The sequence below is a fragment of the Aphelocoma coerulescens genome, chromosome 8 (genome assembly GCF_041296385.1).
Source record: "Aphelocoma coerulescens isolate FSJ_1873_10779 chromosome 8, UR_Acoe_1.0, whole genome shotgun sequence".
NCBI classification, from domain to species: Eukaryota; Metazoa; Chordata; class Aves; order Passeriformes; family Corvidae; genus Aphelocoma; species Aphelocoma coerulescens.
In genome coordinates this window covers 18,654,872-18,675,679 of record NC_091022.1, presented here as the reverse complement: position 1 = coordinate 18,675,679, position 20,808 = coordinate 18,654,872, and the positions used below count along the sequence as shown (strand labels likewise).

At 43.6% G+C, this 20,808-nt stretch overlaps 1 protein-coding gene across 1 annotated transcript in view; it reads right to left on the bottom strand.

Annotated features, from left to right (window-relative positions):
• DDAH1 (dimethylarginine dimethylaminohydrolase 1) overlaps positions 1 to 20,808 on the bottom strand; it is a 59,461-nt gene that overhangs the window by 5,200 nt on the left and 33,453 nt on the right. Inside the window, exons 2-4 of the mRNA XM_069022927.1 lie at positions 12,303 to 12,402; positions 11,165 to 11,238; positions 10,453 to 10,572 (exon numbers count right to left, since the gene is read on the bottom strand). Coding sequence (XP_068879028.1) covers positions 10,453 to 10,572; positions 11,165 to 11,238; positions 12,303 to 12,402 — 294 coding nt within the window. The remainder of the gene's footprint in view (positions 1 to 10,452; positions 10,573 to 11,164; positions 11,239 to 12,302; positions 12,403 to 20,808) is intronic.

Genomic DNA, 20,808 nt, shown 5'->3' with positions numbered 1-20,808 from the left:
GCAGTCCCAAACAAATGGGAGGACAGAATCTTCAAAAATAGCTAACTGTGATTGTCAAGGCAGTCAAGGGCCATTCTGCTATGCAGCAAGTAAGGATATCTCCTTTTATGTCTGCACTTTAAGGAAGAATCTACTAAACCTATCTGAAAGGAGCAGTAGAAAACCTTTGTGCAATGGTTCCTGCAAGCAGCAGGATTAAGTAGGGCACTTGGTAAGCATCCTTTGTGGGGTCTTTTCCTCAAGGATTGCACACCGAGTATGCAAAACCGCTCCTGACACTGATTGAGACTATAGGTGCTCACCACCTTCAAAAAAAGGAACCATTGTTCAATATTTATATAATGAGCATGAACTAAACCAAACAGGACAGGAACGGTTCCCAGCTTGGATATCAGCCCAATCTTAATTCTTTTCAAGGACCTCCGTTCTGCTTTGCAAGCAGTTACTCTTTCACTAAGCACCTGTGCTGGGAGCGAGCGGGCACGTCTGCGCTAATCCTCGTTCCCAAGGGGACAACACAATAACCCCCTTGCAACAGAAGAGCTGCTGGGTTTCAGAGGTTTGGGTTATAAATATAAGGCTCATACACAAAGGTAGAGCCTGGCTGGCTGGAATTTCAGAGACAGAGACTCTCAGGACATGACAAGCATGCAATCCCATGTTTTGGATCAGATCCTTTTTTAGTAAGGATAGGAAAAGCCTGAAGACAAGATGCCTGACTCCCCATTGTAGCATTGCAGCTTTACATCAGCTTTGGCCTCACAGAGACCAAGAGTAATGCAGGACTGAACAAGGCTCAAAATCCAAAACTTTGGTCCCTCTGAAAGCCTAATTAAATGCAAGTACTCCTGTTTCTCCCCAGCCCACCTATGTTCCCACATACATTGCAAAGATGCAAACAGAAAGAAAAGGCTTTTTTTCAGCTTAAAATATTCACACTAATATTATCTTTAGAAAAACCTCGTATTTTGTTAACTAGATTTTTCAACTAGATTCCCTTCTCGGGGAGAACCCAGAGATTTACATCACACAGCAGAAAGCAGACTTCAATTTTAGGCACAGTTAAGTTTGTCATTAAGTTGTTTGCAAGATCATTAATCTGTACTACTTCTCATTCATTAAAAAAATACTACATGTAGCTGATCTATAACAGGGTCTACAACATAGAAGCAACAAAGAACTCATGCTTGCCCACACCTATGGTAAGTAATTCCTTTATAGGTCTGGATACATTTTTCATGTTCTGGCCTGAGTCATTCACATCCTGCAGAGAACACGAAACTCACAACAAAGAATGCCATGCATTCTTGAGGAAGTGTTATCAGATTGTCATTTCTTGTTCCTTCTCATGTTATGAAACTCTCCCAAGTTCCCAAGGACACATCTACCTCCATAAAAGGTTAATGTGTTTTTCTGGGAAAAAATCCTTGCACCTTTACTTCACCAGATGTAATTTTGTATTTTCATGTGCTTTAGCAGAGTTGATTTTCTTTTTTGTAATTTTGTTTCTGTTATGTTGCCAAGATGTGTTTTATTCTGCTTTCCTTGATGTTGCAGACATCCAGCAGCTGGAGACAGGCCCTAGTGTGGCTCTTCTACCTGGTAACCAGAGTCAGCAGACATGTCCTCTACCTGCAGCTTCCCTTCCTACATAATGTTTTTAAGTCTTGACTAAGCAAACATTTATTGAATCTGTACATGTATCAGTAGAAAAGCCACTTATGTCTGGATTTCACTAAGCTCCCAAACAGTTGTTCTTCCTTCACTCCTTGTTGGAAACATAATTCTGATATTGTAGGTTTTCTGTAGGAACAGCTCATTCATCAGAAATATATTGTGAATCACTGCGAAACACTTCCATATGGAATTATGAAAAATTCTTAAGCTGAAGGGTAAAGACAAGTCTCCCATTCATTTGCTTCTGCAAAATGCTGAAGTGAGAACTGCAGCAGCAAGCAGAAATAAAGGACAAGTGGCAGGGCTCTAGTGCCTCAAGGACCGGCTTTGGGGAGCCTGGGAGATGATGCTAAAGGGCATGTTAAGAGGATTGTTTTCAATATTAAAAAGCACACAAATGGTGGCTGAATTAGTTCAGAAACAAATGAGAAACCCTGAGTGAGACAGTGAGACAAAGCAGCACAGGAGTTTCAGGGGACAGCTGTGACAGTGGGACTCGGATCTCAGCTAGCTGGAACAACACCACAAGAAAGCTTTTATTAGTAACTGGAGGTTTGACAATACAAGATTACTCTCCTCCTCAGCTCTTAAGATGAAAGGCAAATCATATTTGCAAGCTTTCATCACTATTATAACTATGTCTGACTGTTGCAGTAAAATTTTAAAAACCACTTTTAAAATTTTAAAAATCACTTACTTGAGAGAGTGCCCAGGCAATAACACCCCAAACCTGCCCCACAGGGAGGCTCTGGATGCAGCAGAAATGCACCAATATGACACAATCACAGTACTTTACAGACCCTTGTGGTTTTCTGTATTTCTATTATGTGAAGTCATTAAGTACATGTGCCTGGCCAGACTGACTCCAGGGCAGAGAAAAGGAGATAAAAGCAAGGTCCTTTGATTGTATTTTCTATCAGATACATCCCAAAATAAGATGCATTTATAGAGGGCTGGCTTTCTGTCCACAAATGTTGTACAACCAGCTACGTTAAGAGCCAGGCATTTCCCGCGTGCCTAGTTTTTCTGGGAATTTTCTTCAGCCTAAGGAGGGTAATTTTCACTGCACATTCTCTCAGCCCTTAGTCATGCTTTCCTTATGTTGAAGTCATTCACATAGCCTAAAAATGCCTTTTCTATAGTTTTTTTTACAGTGTGTCCTCAGACAACTGAGGTAATGGATAAGCTAAATAATCCTAAGTATGAAGCAGCATTATGCATGAAGGAAAAATGTGTATGCTTTCTGGGCCTATTATCACTGACAGAGCTAAGATGACTGCATGCACTTTTAAAAGAGGCCAAGCCTAGCTACAAATTTTCCCCCTTCCATGAGGAAGGCCCCAGTCTAGGCCCTGCTGCCTACTCGCTCTGGGACCTACTCACATCCAGATTGCTGCAGGACAGAGAGCCACCAAACCCACCTGCAATGCACATTTCCATCTCCAACTCCCCACAAACAAAACCAAACATACACTGAATGTTCCTCTTGCTAACAGGGCATTGAACACCACACTTAAAAATGCCTGTGTGATGCTGACAGAGAAGCAGAAGCCAAGATTTCCAGGGTTTGATGTTTATATTGATTGCCCCTTTTCTTCTGACCCCCAACATTTAAAAGAAAAATCAAATCTAAGCTCAAGTTGAATGCATGTAACCCTACACCCATGGGATCATTCCCTCACCAGCTTTCAGCTATCTTCTTAAATCCTTCAAGTCAAAGTATTCTTAAAAGAAAACTAGTCACATCAAACTATTTAAGATATTTTTTCTATCCCATCTCTTTTGTTTCTTTCCAAGCACATTGAACTTTGGCCTGTTTTGCGCTGATGCTTAAGCAGCCTTTGGCCTGGGATCCAAGGGAATGAAAGGTGTGAGAAAAGATTAAACTACATCAAGGTTTTGCCTACAATGACAAAAATGAAGTATTTTTGTGGTGCAGGGCAACTAAAACTGATGAGAAGAATAACAGCAATAGGCAGCCACATTCCCTCAGGCTGGATGGGAGTTTTGAAGGACAACATGTTTCTTTTCTGCTTGGAGGAAAGACTGCTTGTCTGGGAACAACATCGGGTCTTATGCCCTTACACAACAAAGGCAAGAGATGAAGACAGGCACCTGGCCAGTCCACTGCCATCCGGAGGGATGGCTGAGAAAGGTAAATTAGTGCTTGCTACCTGGAAAATACTGCTGACTGCCAAATCTGCTTTTTTAAAATCCTTGCAGCACCTGGAAGAGCTTCTTTTTTAGTGCTGCATGGCGGGTTGTCTCCAGCCTCAGGTGAGAGGTGATGATACCCACTTTTGCATCTCAAGATAGGGACTGGAGGTGACCAAGATTTGGTACATGGTTTCCAGGAACATCAACTCATCAGCTGTCATACAGAGTGATACCAGCTCAGCACTGTCCTGGGCCCAGGGATCTGCCCAGTTTGCTTTTGAACATGTAGCAAGGTAGCTACAGAGTTCAGACAGGTCTTGTGCAAGGAAACATTTCTTTTCCTTCCTGTTTTTGAACGCACACCTTTAGAGCTTATCTTTACATACTTTTAGAGCTCCCCTGGTTCTTGCACTGGAAGAGACAGTGAACAATTGATTCCACATCATTCCTGACTTTTTAGGCATCTATGATCCCATCTTAGTTGTCTTTTTTCCAGGTTATAGCCATAGCTTGCTTAGCTTGTCTCCTTAGGCAAGCTGTCCAGGCATCCATCACTCCTTACTGAACTTTTCTGAATCTTTCCAGTTATACTTTACCTTTTTTGAAATGAAGGGCCTGTGCATGCAAAGAGCCCACCACAGACAACATGCTGATGCAGCACAGCTTTATCAGTGGCACAATGACATTCTCTGTTTGGTTTTCAGCTGAGCTAGAAATTTCAACAAGCCCAGGATCTCATTTCTGCAGTAATGATCAGTCAGAGCACATTATTTCATGTGTGATGTTCAGAGTAACATCAGAGTAACATTCAGAATTGTTATTCTCTCTGTCCCTGCTGCACATCACTTTACACTTCAACTGAAATTCATGCACTGTTTTATTGCTCTGCCTGTCCTCTAAGTTCCTTCCCCATTTCTTCATATTTAGAGAAACAATTGGCACTGGAGAGAGAAAGCAGCAGCCTTTGGGTTCAACGCAAGAAAATGCAGGACAGAGTGGGGCTGGTGAGCTGTGCCCAGTGCCACATGGCTTGAGCAGGGACTCAGCAGCTTCTCAGAGTTTCCTTGAAACACAGCAGTGACCATGAAACACTTGGCTAGGCTGACCAGAGGGGACAGAAGAGCAGAGCTGAAAAAGCCGGTGACCTTGCTGGAATATGGAGATCTATGAGGAGCGTCCCCCCTGACATGCAGACAGGCAGGAGAGACAACAGAGTAGTAGAGTCAGTAGGAAGCGGACATCTCTGCCACTTTGAGCAGCATAAATCAAAGGAGAATGATCTGAGCCTTCCTGTCAGGTACCTAAAGTCTGATAGAGATACAGGATAGGACAGCACAGACCTAGAGATGCAAACTACATTCAAGATCTCTGTGAAGCCAGCAGTGCCCCAGTCTTCCATGGTCAGTACACCAAACTTCTTAGTCCATACACAGCCAGAGTGTTGCTTTAATTTCCACCTACCACCCACGGTCTCAGCAGCTGGGCTTTGGGCTTTGCCTCCCTGCTGCACCCTCCCAGTCATGTTTTCCAAAAGGAAGAGTTCTTTTAAGCAACATCTCCCACACCCTGCTCCTTGGCTTTTCCTGGCGCAGGATGCCTTTTGCATCACCACAGATGTGATGGGCACTGAGTGTCGTTTATGTGCACACCTGCACTGCTCTGTCCCTGAGCCACCAGCCCTCATGGCCACACTGTCACCTGCCTGCCAGCTCTGCCAAGGACCACTGTAAAGGGAAAGCATGACCTGAGAAGGAGAAAAGGAAGTGGATTACGTGGGCTGTTTTCAGTCGAGAAGGCAAGAGCACGAACATCCTGTCTTTTGGAACAGGAACCCAGGGAGAGAATAGTCAAAGGGAAAAAAAAGAAGCAAAGGAATAGAAACATGAGTCCCCATTTACGCAAGGCAAATGACATCTTCTCAGTCAGCCTCTGAGCCAGCTCCTGTGGCTGGCAGCTTTACTGGTGAGGAAAAACATGTATTGAAAGGAACACTTTCCTCACCCTTTAAAAACAAACAAACAAATAAACTGATTAATACAATAATCTCTAGTCTATAAATATATACTTTTGAGTCTTTATCTTCCAAAAGACTAGATTCTTCTGCACATATGCAAACTGAACAGCATTAACACTCAGATTAAGTGCAGTGTCTACTACAACATCTAAAATAAATTAAAACACAACTAGTTGACTTTTTAAGGTAAGAGGTAATTTGGCACTCAATGAAGACCTACATCCTCTGAGATGATGTGTACCCCTAATTCATAAAGTAATGAAGAATCAGAAGGAGATAAAGAAAAGCGCATAAATTTTATAAATTGATTAATTTTCCTATCTACAAGGCTGAGAAAAGCAGTCTCATTTTTTAATGTTTCGCTTTAAGGGTAACGTTCTCAATGGTTCTTTGTATTTCCCTAACCTTTCTTCGTTCCTGCATTACAAAAAAATCAGCATTCATCTGCACTTTCTGCTAATTCCCTACCTGATGTCATCTTCTTTGAATTATTAATATTAGTAGTGATTTCCACAGCAACCCATTGTGATAGCATAAATAGAGGATTATGACCTCATGTGGGGAATAAGCAGAGGCACAAATGATGAATTCTTAAGGAAGGAGAGATAATGTTTTCCTGCAAACTTGTGCATTTCTAGAAAAGACAGTTACTACATAGAGAACAGGAAGAGCAGATTTAGCTGAGCCTTTTCCTGCTGCATGGCAGTACAGGCTGTTTTCTAAGAACACCAGAGAGATGAAGTTTCCCCTTAGGTGTCTGTTCTGGAGGCACTTCTGTGGCGGAGCTGGGAACCCCTCTGCTTTATCCAGGCACTGTAACCCTCCTCTCATGCAGGGAAACAGTACTCAGCTCTTCAAAGCTGGCACATTGCAGAGACTTCAGTTACACAAGATGGAGTAAGAACAAAAGGCATTTAATCAAAGGAATGGGGGCAACTGCCAATGCGAGAACAACTCCTTGTGCTCAAGTCTTTAAAAGCTCTGCTCTGACCAGAGCTTGGATACAGACCAAGGGCCCAGTTACCCAAAAGAGACTCCTTTCTATTTTATCCTTACGATGTGGTTTTGATAAGCCTCCCTTGGCCACTGTCAAAACAGCTGCATTAGCAATAGCGTCCTCCAGGGAATGATTTAGGGGATGAATGAGCAGCTCCACTCCCAACAGAAGATATTGAATGAGAGAGTCAAGAACAAGGCAGGACGATCATGTCCAAGCTTTTATTGAAAGCAGGGGGAAAAAAGAACGGTATTTGCTAAAGTCATGTCACTGCACTACTGCAGATACTCCAACACACTCCTGACCATAAAGAAATCCCATTTATTAATGAGACTGGACTCCACGATACCAAGGACCAGCATCAAAGTGCAGATGTCACCACTGCTCTGGGTCCTGCTGGGCCAAGTCTGTGAGGGGACACGAGGGGTTACACAATCAGCTGCATCACCTGCTCTGCCTTGCACCCTGACTGGCTCAGTCCCGACATCTTCCACGGCCACACTGCCTCTGTAATTAGCATCCACTCCTCTCAAATGACCAACTGAAATCCCATGCTTCACATGCCTCTCCATTATTCCAGATCTCAGAGGGAAAATGCCAGACTCAGTTGACTGCAGGACTGAGATCAGGCGATACGGTGGGATGAGTGCCCTCCCTTCCAAGATCCATCACCAATCCCCAGACACCCTGCATGACCCCAGATCAGTGGGTTCACACCAAGGCTTTCTCTACGAGCCCTGTGGGGAGACCCTGGGGCTGGTCCTGCACTACTGTAGATATATCTGTACTGTAGATTTTGGTCAATGCCTGCTAGCAGAGCCTACCCAAAGGACAGACTCATTTCTAAACAGGTGAGAGAACAACTTCATCAGTAGGAACTTGCTACAGATACAATCCATACTGCTTGCAAGGGAATAGTTGAGCTTATCAAAGCCAGGAACAACATGTGCAACCCTCAGATCCTTTGGGATTACTACTGAGTTATCCAAAGGGTGACAGAGATGGTTTGATCAAGGACTGTGTCCACAGTCATCTGTTGCTGTCCAAGTCTTCCCTCATCACAAAGTGGAGGGAAATTGTGCTCTGTATCAAGCAATACCAACAGCCACAAATGTGGCTTTTCTGGATTTAGTATAGAGCAAAAGAATACAGAAAGGAGTGTGCAACAGTTCCCTTCATCACCTTCCATAGCTTTTGCTTTTGCTGCTGGAACCTGAACTGGATTAAGTCCCGGGCCAGTTCCTGTTCTTCTGCTGTCCCAACAAGACCCCAGGGCTGTGTCCCTTGTTGGGGAAGAAGTGGTGCAGAGTGTTCACCTGCAGCACTGCCACATCACCTCCCTACACTGGGACCAGCACTGTCACACTCACAATAAAGATCAGCAACTCTGACAGTGCAGGATCAGAGCCCAAAGGTGACACATTTATAGGAAATCCTGGCCTCACCAAGGGAACTGAAAAATAATCCCAGGCTTCATTGTTTCAATAGCCATGGCCAATGTTCAAATGTGGATTACATGTATGGAATTATAAACAGGTTTAACTACAAGAAGGAATTAAATGCATGCTGAAAACAGCAGAGGGAAGTTAAAGTTTCAGATGTGATAGTCACCAGAGACCCCAGTACTTTCTGCACTTAATCTGTCTCTTTCTTTCACCAAGTTTCCTCAAGTGCCACTTGTCAGCTGCAGTCCAAATAAATACACTACACTTGCCAGAACCTGAAGAGGATTTAATGGTTAAAATGTCATTTCTGATTTATTATCTGCTTCTAGCATTTGGTCTATTATCCTAAACTCTGTGGATTCATTTCCCAGCTCACTTGCAGTGCTTTACATTACACATACTGCACTGAACTCACGATCAATTGCACTTGGCCATATGTGAGAACCAGATGTAATTTCTTTTTCTATTTTTAAAGTAATGTAAGGATACATAAGTTGCACCAGTAAGAACAATCAAGAAAAGTTTCTATTTCAAACAAGATTGTTAGTAAGAAGATAAATCCTATTTTAAATGTAAAATGTTAGCATAGCATGATGCAGCAGCTCACTTGCAGCAGTTGCCTAACGTGACATGTGAAAACAACTCAATTACCAGAGATGGTTAAAGACAGGTCAATCATCTTGCTTGTATGACTGCATTTCCAGTCATGAAAAATGGCAACATGAAGGAGGGGTTTAAAATAACAAGCTATTCCAATAAAGGAGTGGCATGTTGGGCTGTGCCAGGCAATGGATTCAGCAGAAGCTCAGGGGACTGTACTGCCACAGACTCTGCAGGGTAACAGAACAGCTGACAGCACTGCTACAGCTCAGCTGATCTGCTGAAATCCAGGGAGCAGCTTTTAATTCCAAGTGTCAGTGCCTCAAAGAGCCTCTCGCACTTGCATTTCCACAAGACTGCAAGAAGCTGATTGCCAACTGAATTTTTTTTTGCTTTGGAGGCAAGTAAAAAAATACAAATACATTGTCAAAAAGCAAGAATTCAAATGCTAGGGTAAGCTGGTGATCAGCAGCGCTGCAAGTGCCATCATTTCCAAGATAGACAGTTTACCCATTTGTTTGCCAATAATTTCTCTGAAGAGATTTAGACTCCTGGAGAAACAGTCAGATCCAACTCACTGGAACATGTTCTGTGTAACTCCAAATGTTGCTGTGACATGGCTGCCTGATGTAACCTGTCAGCTCTCTAGGAGCATGAGAGCAGCACGTGCTATGGGACAAAATCCTGCTCCAGGCCAGACTCCCAACCTCAGGTGGCAGGGTGTGAGCAAACATTATCCTCAGACACATGCAAACATGCTGCTAAATGTCCAATGCAGAGAAACACACTGAAAACTGACAGAGTTGATTTATTTTTAAAAATATATCCACCAACAATCAGAGACTGCTAGATAATCTTTTTAATTACCATGTTCTTTTAAAAATGTATCTGCTTATTACTGTACCTCGATTAATGCTGGTGTTTACTTGATGGGTAGTTACCAGCAATATTTGATCAACTTAGATAAAAAATATTTTTGGTTACTGCAAACATGATTTTGACACTGCAACATGATTAGCCAAGCTGTGCAGAAGGGTTTAATCAAACTGATGAGTTATCAGATTAGCCCTGGCTCAAGTTCAAATTGCAGCACTGAGCAACAAGTATTGTAGTTGAATTTTGCTTGTGTTTATAAACACTCTATACAAGTGTAGGGCCTCTCCCTGCTTCTTCATGACAGAACAATTACTTCCCCTCTGTGAATTCTAAAAGACAAGTTTCCTCATGGCAACATCTGAACTAAGTATCTCCACTGGTCTGATTATATCTCCTTCCTCCCTTCTAATACCAAATTATCACATTTTCAGTCTACAAAGCTGTGAATAACAACCTGTACAATCCATTTATTTCCTTAAGATAACTAAAGTTAAATTAGTATCACCATTGCATTGCCTGATATAGACATTTTTTATGGTTTGCACACACAGGAGACCCTAACATGTACTTCTTGCTCCCTCTTTCACTGATCTATATGTATTTTAGAATTCCAGCATCCTTAAACAGATATCAGAAAAAGACCAGAAAGAGATCTGCTGTTTAGATTCTTTTCTTATGTGCTTTACCTTGAGGGCTTTCTGCGCAGCTTCACTTGATCCAATAGCAATCAAGTTTGGTCCAGCCATGCTGCAAAAGCTCTTCAGATGCAAAGAATCATGAACAGGGACTGTGGAGACAGCATAATCCTGTATGGGAGTAAAGAATGGTGCTATAAATATTTTTAAAATGTCCTACTTCCATAATTATATGGAGGCATTCCATAATTAATTTTACTCTCTGCAAATTTTCAACCCCAGGGCACAGTGTCAACTGTTTAAGTACGACACTCTCCTCTGGACCAGCTTGTCTTGTCTGGAGACTGGCATAAAATCCAGAACATGTTTCAAATACTACTATTGTTGCAACTATAAAGAAATACATTAAAATGCTTAATTAAACAGTTTGTACATAAAACCTCTCCAGGGACCAGCAGAAAGAACACCGGGCTGATAGATGAGAATATGAAGAATGTGAGTGTTTATGTGCTCTCAAAAAATAACAGCCTCCCACTATCCAACTGATTTTTATGCAGCAATCTCACATTTCAGATCCAACTTCGGTATCTTACTACTTTACAAGATGCTCAAACCTTTTCAGCAACTTGTACCTTTGGGGTTTTTTTTAATCAGGTCTTAAATAAAGTACATGAGTATGACAAACATCTTGGCCACTACAATTGCTAAATTAGTGCAGTGAATGACAGCTTGTATTTCCTGTGGCATGAATGAATCTACAAACCTTAAATGTGTCAGCCAGAATTTCTGCACCACGTTGATTTGTCCGCCTGGAAAGACCTACAAAAAATTCTCTGCCTGGAATGAAAAAAGCAGACCAGCTTTAGAGACATTCTGAAGCAATCTTTCATGTATTTTCATCTTCTGTATTTCTTTTCTCAAGATGAGTAGTTAAAGTGAAAATTCAGCATAAAAGAATGCAACCTGCAATTGTGAGCTGATAATCTAAAGCAATTAATCTTTTTCCAGAAGACACATTTCACCAGAAGCATAAATAGCTTCCTCTTCTAAATCTCTGCAGTGGTCATTGGGTCAGGAAAGACAACAGCTGGGCTGGATTAGTACACCACTGATTGACCATTTCACTCTCCCTCTGAGATTTCCTCTGCTCTCAAGGCAGATCTGCAGTCACCGGCATCCTCCAGCACCAGAGAAAATCGGTGCCAGATCTGCACTGCCTTAGAAAGGCCTCCCTTCCTGGTCTGCCTCTTTCCCTGTGGTGAGCTAAGGCAAGCAGCCAGGCTACTGTGATGCTGATCAAAACAAACAGGCTCATTCAGCACAGGCAGGGAGTGACGCTGTGTGCAGCCGATGTGAGAAAATGCCTAATGGGTTTAATGACACAAAAAACACAGGCAGTATCTTCATCTTTGAAGTCAACCATGCATGTAAGGTGCCTGGCTCATGACATATGACAGGCAACTCCACCACTTTACTGATGAACTAAAAATGCATTTTTTTGCATTTAAGTCATTGAACTAGTGACAATTGTCTCCATCAAGCTTTTACAAGTCCTGAAAACGAGTCTGGTGAATGTTAGCTGCTTGTAATAAGAAATATGAAACAACCCCAGACAGCTGACTACTGAAAGCAGTTTTGTTATTGGCACTTTACAAGCTAAAATAAAATCTGTATGCACAGTGCTGTTCTTTGTAGTGTGTGTACTGCTGCTCCATTTATTCAGGTATTAGGCAGCACATTGAGGTTGCACTGAGAACTCATCTCTCAGCTGCCTTTGTGACATTCAGTAAACAACCGATTCAACAAACCACAGGAATGACATTTTATTATGCTGGTATCAAATGACATACAGCCTTTAAGGCAGTCAGAACATGTAAACACCAAATTCACTACCATTATACCTGTAAATAAGACGTCTCCACCATCCAAGGTTGCGTTTTCATCCACCATCTCGACTATATTAAGGTTGAGACTTTCTAGAACTCTCTTCATGGCTTCAACCTGTTTAAAAGAAAGTTATTAAGGACATATTGTACTGTTGAAAAAATTTTCAAAAACCTGCCAGAAATACATTTAATTAGTAAGAATTGAAGCCTTTTGATGTACCTGCAGCAAGATGGATGGCAGGGTCCTTTGTGGCCCTGCCCATCACAGTTCCCCACCTCTCTTCAGAGGCCTCTGTGGTCTGGAGGTGATGGGTTGGCAAGTGGCAGAGATTAGCCTCTTATCTTTGCACAGGAGCCACACAGCATTCGGGGAGACAGATGAGGGGCCCAAAGCACATATTAAGTCCAGTCCCTCTGCCCAGTAATATCCTCTTCCAAATCCTGTCCCTTGGATTTGGGCCAGTGTGGGAGTGTGTTTGCTTTGGTTCAGCCCGGGTCTCCCCTCTAAGTTCTTTAAGTTTGGTGTACCCCAGTTGGTGCCCCCCCTGTTTTATTAAAATCACCCTATATGACAGTTTTGTCTCCTCCCAGGACCCTGTCTGTCACTCTGGCACCCCTCCCAGGCTTCTGGAAAGTTCTAGCCAGGGGGCCAGGTGACTGGTCCTGGGAAAGAAGTCCCTCCCTTCCCCTGTTACAGTTGGTTCCCTTATGTGTCCCTTGTTCTGTTTGCCACACCCTTCCCTTCCCTGGTTGGTTGTTCTGTACTTCCCCCTCTTGTCTCCCCCCCCCATAAAATCCCCTGCACGAGATCTGCAGGTGCGCAGAGTTGGGCACCCCCTGGTTGTTGAGGTACCCCCTGTTCGGAGGGACAATAAACTTTCTGGATTTAACCCAACTCTGAGCCTGCCCCCTTTCCTCCGCCGTCTGCCTTCATCGCCGCGGTCCCTTGGAAGGGCCCACGAGCCAGACCTCCGATCCCTCCGATATCAGAGGCTGGTCCCCGCAGCCTGCTGTGTCCCGAGCTGACCGGGCTGAGTGGGAACTGTTCCCAGAGGACACAAAGGCAGCTTGGCGCCCAACGTGGGGCTTCCCGTTCCATCGGACCCCACGGAAGGGGCGTCCTCGGCAAAGGCAGGCCAGAAAAAGCACCAGCAGAGGAATGAGGTTCATTCCTTTCACTGTGCTCAGACACAAGAGGTGGTTCTGCCAGCCATGGAGGTTGCAGTTCTACCACGAGCCCATCTTCAGTCAGCAGAAAAAAAAAAATATCTCCTAACCAGTAAACATTCAGATTCCTTATGGCTTTGCAATTTTACTAGGCACTAGCTCTCCTTGCATGCTCGAGCTACCTTGCTTCAGAATTACAAGACATTTCATGCCTATACATTGTGGGGCTTACTGCTTGCTGTAGAGAGCCACACACATGGCTGGAAGTCAGAGTCTGTTTCCTGCTGAAAGGGGCTTGTATTAGGAACAGGGAATGCAGCTACAGTAGGTTCCTTCTTTCCCAGTAAGGGCTGCTGAGGATGCCTAAAGCAGAATCTGTTTCTATAGAGGCTCCCATCACTGGCCATCCAGAACAGGGGCCAACACTCTATGTTCAAACATCACTGTGGTCCCTTGTAAACCAAAAGAAGCACCTACACACAACCAACCACGCACCAAAAGCGTGAACCTGTAACTTGCAGAATGTCAATAAAAGTAAGAGCTCATCCACAGAAACCTGTGAACTTGATCCCACACAAGCAGCATCTTCACAGTCAGTGAAACTTCCTCACCATGGTTAACTAGAGGTGCCCAGAAAGCATTAATGAACATGGGAAACACAGCGAACTCCTGTTAGATTTTTGCATGTCCCACAGGTCACTTACCTATTTAAAGTGCTAAATTAAGCATTTCTAGAAAAAACACAGGAAGCTAAAACAGGTGACACCATACTAGTCTTACAGCACTATACAACAACAGAAGCAATTCTAGCAGCCCCACTCCTTGGCTCTGCCTAACTACACCTGCCACAGCAGAGGAAGGACATATGATGGTGACTAGTCCTTCACACTTGCTGTAGCAGCCTCAGAGCAATAGCAGCACACAGTTTGGCTGACATACCTTCCTAAAAGTAGTGCTGCTTTAGGGAATAAGGAAGGGGACAGGCATGATCCATCTAAGCTGCCTTTTCCTGCTCATTTTCCATGACTCAGCAACGTGGCATTTGTGAGTGATCCCATTAATGCTGAAGCCCAGGCTCAAAAGACAAGAGCAGATCCCCATGGGCTGTCAGGACAGGTGCTGTATGTCTGCATGGAATACAGTGGGAGCAGCACCTTATCCAAGCCTGATCTGCTCTCTGGAGGTTTTTCTTCTCTAGCATCTTTTCACTCTGCAGACACTTGAGAGAAAAAACCCTGGACAAGCACACTGTTAAAAGTAGGTGCCTCAGTTTAGACATGTGAAGGACAAAGGCAGATCTTTGTGCCACCTGGAGAACTCTGATGGGTTATACTGCATCTCAGAACTGTATCCAAGGGTTTCTGATACCAAGGGATTCATCCTCTCCACACAAAAGACCATCTAAGGCTTTGGCATGCAGCCTGGAATGAGCCCGCAGCATGCCTTTTACAATTAACACTTCTTTTTTGCTCCTCTGTCTTTCACCTGATGCTAAAATGACTTCAGGCAGAAACCTGGCACTTGAGAGTCTCCAGGCTTAGTAGAAAGGCTTCATCTTTCTTAGTCTTGTTGCTGTATCTCCAGTGTTCCTTAAAATTAGGTTTATAATGAGGATTGGACCCAGGTGGTGTTTTAAAAATAAATGGGGAACAGCTGAGGTAATATTGGAAAAGTGCTGTTGCACAAACATGACAACATTTTTTAACATCTGTATGCTTATAGCAGAATGATTTCTTTTGTCTGTGAAGCCCAGTGGGTTTTACTGTGCAGGTGGTACACGCGTAAGAGTCAAGACACTCCAAAGAAGAAAACAATTGTTTAATATGGAGTAATGGAGATGCAGCATTATAAAAGCAGGGTTCCACTCCAAGAACACACAGATTCACTCTTTTGTGCCAACATGAGGCAGACAAGCAAACTCACAATTGGGACACCAGTCACAGGCACTTAGAATAAATAAATAAAAGCATCAGATGGGATTATTTAAGGCAGAAGGCCAAATGGCAAGAAAAACCAGGTTCACCCAGCCTGTTGCATGGTCACCTATCTCCACTTAATCTGTGACCTCCAGCAGCTTCCAAAGCCAAAACATCAAGAAGAGAAAGCCCTTTTAGGAGATGTGCTGCCAAGCAGGTGCTCCCAACAGAAGTTTTCTGGGCTTGCAACAGAAATCAAGCCAGTGGCTGTCCCTGCCATGCACCCGCTCCCCAGACAACTCCTGCCCTCCTCCCTGACCACGTCTCCAGAAGTAGAAGCATCAGCAGAGCTGTGGATTTTACTGTGGCAGAGGACTACCATACCCACATTCTGTGGGGAGACACAAAAGCTTCTCTGGACCACAGAACAACATCTGAGAGAGCAAAGAGGTGTAAAACCTGGGCAGCCTGCAGACACTACATGAAGGTGTCTCATGTCGTGAAGGCTCAAGGCAGGCTCAAGCCCCAAGGCTTCCTGAAGACCTAAAGGGACCAGGAATGGGCAGCAATTGCTGTGATGAGAGAAACACACACCAGTCACCAATGTGGGTTTGAGCTCCCTTTAGCAAGTGGGAAAGCTGCTTTCACCTGAGCATTGCAAACCATGCTGAGAAGAGACACCACTGCAGCAAGCAAGGGCAGCAGGGGCTCCCCAGGGAAGGGCAGGCAGGGAGGCAGCAGCACTTCACACCCCTGGGCCAGAACGGCCAACCAGTAACACTTGCACTGGAGAACCAATTAACTAAAGTGCCTAGCTAATGAGGCTAGTGGAATGTAAATGCTGACTTTGGATTTGTGATTTGAGTCATATGGATGTTTTAATCACCAGCTGCTGATTACCATTTAACTACCAGGCTACATCAGAGATGCCTTGAATTGTTTATTTAATTTACAGGGGTTGATGCAGCTGTAGCACAGACATTAAGGAAAATTATCAGAACTAAAAGTTGTCCAAAGTCACAGAAAACTAGTTTAATTTGCTTCATTGTGTCCAAGGCTTTAAAGATATTTGTAAGATCCTCACGTTGTTTTCCTCCAACAGTTGGGTTCATTTTAGCTTACAAAACCAAATTTAAATAAATAAAATGACTGCCATATAAATAGCTGCATCACTTTTCCATGATGAGTGTTAATGGATTCAAGCTATGGACCACTGTTTAGCAAGGACTTTAAGAACCAGTAGAAATTCTTATAGTTTTAATTGGGAAGTGCTGTTCACATGTCTGCTGATGCATGCATGCTAGGAATATCTTTCAATATCCCTTGCTTGTGTAAAATAGAAGTCTCAAATTACTCTTTTTTTTCCCCCTACAGGCAACACCAGAAGCTTCAATCAGTTGAAGCAGAAATGAAAAAAGCACAAGCTGAGATGAAGAAGACTGGAGGGAAAACTTGACATTATTAAAAAGGCAACTGAAAAAAACCATAAAGAACCACACTTGTAAATAACAGATTCCAGAAAAACAAACTAGGACTGAATAGCCCATCTGCTGAATTTCCTAGAGGAAACAGGGAACAGCACAGACTCGCATGATCCCCACTGTACTATCTCTGAAGCCATCCTGCAGCAGTCCTGAGCAGGGTGTCCAACACAGCATGTCCATGGAATGTGTTTGACACACTACCACCTTGGGAAAAGCAGTTGTAGCATTCAGAGTTGGGTTAGGATGGGTCACACAAATAGCTTGGATCTGTATCTCATCATTGCAAGAGGGAATCTAAAGCTTGGCTCCATCCTTAAAACCCTCCCACATCATGAAGGATTGTGCTACTTTCTCCTACAGAGAGGAAACAAGATACAATCTCTAGCTAAAGATGGACAAGTGATTGTTATCCTCAAGTAAGATGTTTAAAAATGGGATGTAGGAAAGGGAGTTATTTTACAAAGCCCTCTATTCTCCTCACATTTTACTCTCCCCAAATAACTGATAGCCATTTTCTGAAGTGTGGTGTCTTAACACATATTGGCAACATTTTCATTCATTATGAATGAAAGACTAATTCACAGCTAGCTTTGATGTATAAACAAATAACCACCTCTTGCTTTTTTTTCCAGGAAAGAACTGAAAAACAGTGGGTCAACAAAGTCCTCTGTGAAACCGCAGCTACCCAGGAGACACCAGTAAAATACAGAAAATATTTGGACACAACCTGATTACAAGCACTGTCACTTTGAAGAAGACTTACTGCTTGCCTTTTTTATTAAGCAGCCAAGAGGAAAAGTCACCTTCCCTCACTTTATCTCCTTTATTTGAAAACTAAAATCCCAGGTAGTCAAAATTGTTGCACACAAAGAGAGCACTCGTCTGTATCCTTTCAGATTTCTGTATCTTATTATCTCAGGTCAGCTTAAGGTTTGTAACACGATATTGGGTTTTATTGTACATGTATCCATTAGTACATGGGTTGAGTGTTAAAGCTTGTATGCTTTGTGCAGGGATATTTTTCTAATAAGCACATTCCTGGTGTGAGACAGGATGTGTCTAATCCATAGCAAAGCTGATTGAGAGACAATGGGCTCCAGCCAGCTCAGCTCTGTTTCAAGGAAGGAGGACAATAACTGCGTTTGACATTTATAAAAATCTAATTTCCTTGTGCTTTAAAAATGGAGCTCATTACCCTTTGGACTGGTGCCTTCCACCAATTACTGTAACTGATGTGCAGGGATTTTTTCCTTCTCTATATTAGTACTTGATGCACTCTAAACATAGGCTGCTTCCTTAATTATTTACTGGTCTCCTGTGCACTAACCATATTACAGGATTTTTGTTATTGACAGTAAGAAAGAAATTATCTTTCCTAAAGACAGTGGAAACAGCAAAATGATTTTGCAAGCCACCATCTCACACCTGCCAAGAGCAGGGCAGCTTTTCCCCTGGGGTGCCAGAGCTGGGTGGTGGAGCCACGGACGAGGCGCCACTAAGGCTCCCAAAATGCCCCATGGGCAGGGCACAGCTGGGGCTTGGCAGAAGCTGTGGATGGTACCAAATCAGGCATCTTCTAATGACTGCAATGACCCATCTGCCTTTGTCTCCAAGCTCTTGGTGAAAGGGGGAAGATGCCTCCAGCCCTGTCTTAAATGAAAGGATGCAGAGAGATTCAGAGGGCACAAGACCATCCAATGACCCAGAGACAAAACGAAGTTTCTAAGCCAGCTCTACGTGCTCACAGCTCTGCTCTCCAGAGACCAACCACAGCCCTAACAAAAAGGGCTCTCAGTCCAAGACACACTACTGCACTGTCTCCTGAAAGTTTACATCCACCACCTATTTCTCCAGCTTGTTAAATCACAAATACCACATTTCAGACTTTACTTCATTGTGTTTTAAACAGACACTCACAGCTGTGCAAAGCAAATGTCAGACCTGACAAATGCAAAAGTTAGACTATAATCTCAAAGGTGATTATTTCTGGAGCCATTAGCTCTGAGTTCACAAAGTGCCACTGTCAATATATAATACATTTTTTAGCAAGGTTCTGAGTAAAGGCTATTTATAGAGATGGACAAATCCGGGGCCAGGAAAGGGTAGACCTCAGTTTTGCAAAACCAGATACCAGTGTTGGTCACTGTCCAGGTTCTTGCCTGCCTGAATCTGCTCCGTTTGGACATGAGGGAAGTCTGTCTCCTTTCGATGATAAGCACTGCCCTTCTGGACTTGCACAGGCTTCAAAGAAAATAAAGCAGTGCGGTAATAGTTTTGAGGGGTTTTGAGAAGAAAAACCCACTAATGGTTGTTTTCTTGTTTTAAGTAGGTCAGATACACACCCTTGTGCATATTGATCTCAGAAATTTGTAGGATATGGGTTGTGGTAGAGTTTCTAACTCATGCTCCCAGTGTCAACACCAGAAAGGGCCCCGGCTCTTGAAAAGTCATCAGGAAAACAGCAGAAGACCAAGACGCTCCATCACTGCTACTCAATGAAGGTCATGCAGTAAGAGTGTGTCAAGTGCAAGACAAAAAAGGTTACCTCTGTCCTACAAACAACTACCAGCACACCCTGGTAAGGACATTCTGTACCTTCCATTCCCACCTCTGCCAGCTGACAGATTTGCTTTGGCAATCAATATCCCTTTTCACCCACAGAAGGTCTTTGTGTCCATTCCAGTGCCTCTTTTGAGAAGGGCAGAAAAGGTACAGACCAGCAGCAGCCTGGTCCCAGAGTGGATCGCCAGCTGCTCAGCAGCATGCTCCTGGATGACATGGGTGGATATGGTGCTCCCAAGACACCCACACAAATCACATCCAGACTGCTCAGTTCTGAGTAATCTGAGCATGACTTCACCAAACTAGGCTGAACATCTCAACACCCAGGAAAAGTTGTTTGGAGTTTCAGTTGATCATACCCTGCCACTCTGCCAACATGAAGGTCCAAGGTCAGGCCCTTTTCCCAGAGGGTGGGGCAGTTGCACAGTAGCATCAATCAGGCTCTAGTGGCTCTGGAATACCAAACAGCACACAGCCAGCACAGTTTGTCCTCAAGGCTCAACCATTTTTCATCAAACAAGGCCACAGGAGGGACAAGAAAGAATAACAAGGTACTCCCAAGCTGTATCCTCAAGGAGAAGACAACTTGTTAGTTTCTCCTGATACACAGATCCCACATTAATGCTTCTAGATTGCAGCTCTGAGACAGTTTCATGCTTAACCAAAGCTTGTACCAAGCAGGTGCAGTTTCTGGCAGAGTTTTGGGGTTTTATGAACCACAGAGTTCAGAAAGGGCCGCAGAGATAATGACCCCATTTGTTACTGCCCACACACTGCTAATTATGGATCCAAACCCACTTACTGCCCTACTACTGAAACAGTCTCAAGGGATGTGCTGATGTACCTGGTGCGGAGTGTCCATTGCTGCAAGAGAGTGACCTGAGCCTGGGGTGAGCATAGTACCACCAGGCATTCATAGGGGAGAGGAAACATGGAAAAAGCTGGACCAGGGCAGCAGAGAGAGGGACTGGCACATGCAGGAAAACCACAATGAGGCAGGTGACCTCTAGGGTTTCTTGTCCTAGAAAAGCTTCTTGGCCAAGCAGGAGGGGAGCTCCAGTCTGACTGGTCTCAGGAATTCAAGCAGCAACCTCCTCTTCCAGGTACATACAGTTAAAAAGACAATTAATCTGGTTGTCCTTTGAACATGGTGTGTTTTAATATCAAAGCAGAACTGAAGCACATAAGAACCACTGTACACAGCTCACCAGAAGTAAAACATGCCTGGGTTTCCCCTTCCCCTCTTCTGCCATTTAGCCTTTAAAATGCAAGGACACTATTTCCCATAAAGCAGGAGCCAGCAACCAGCTCACTTGCTACAAAAATGCTGGGCTGAAATTTCAACCCACAGCAAGTGGAAATAATTTCAGTCAGGTTTAAAAAATTCACAGG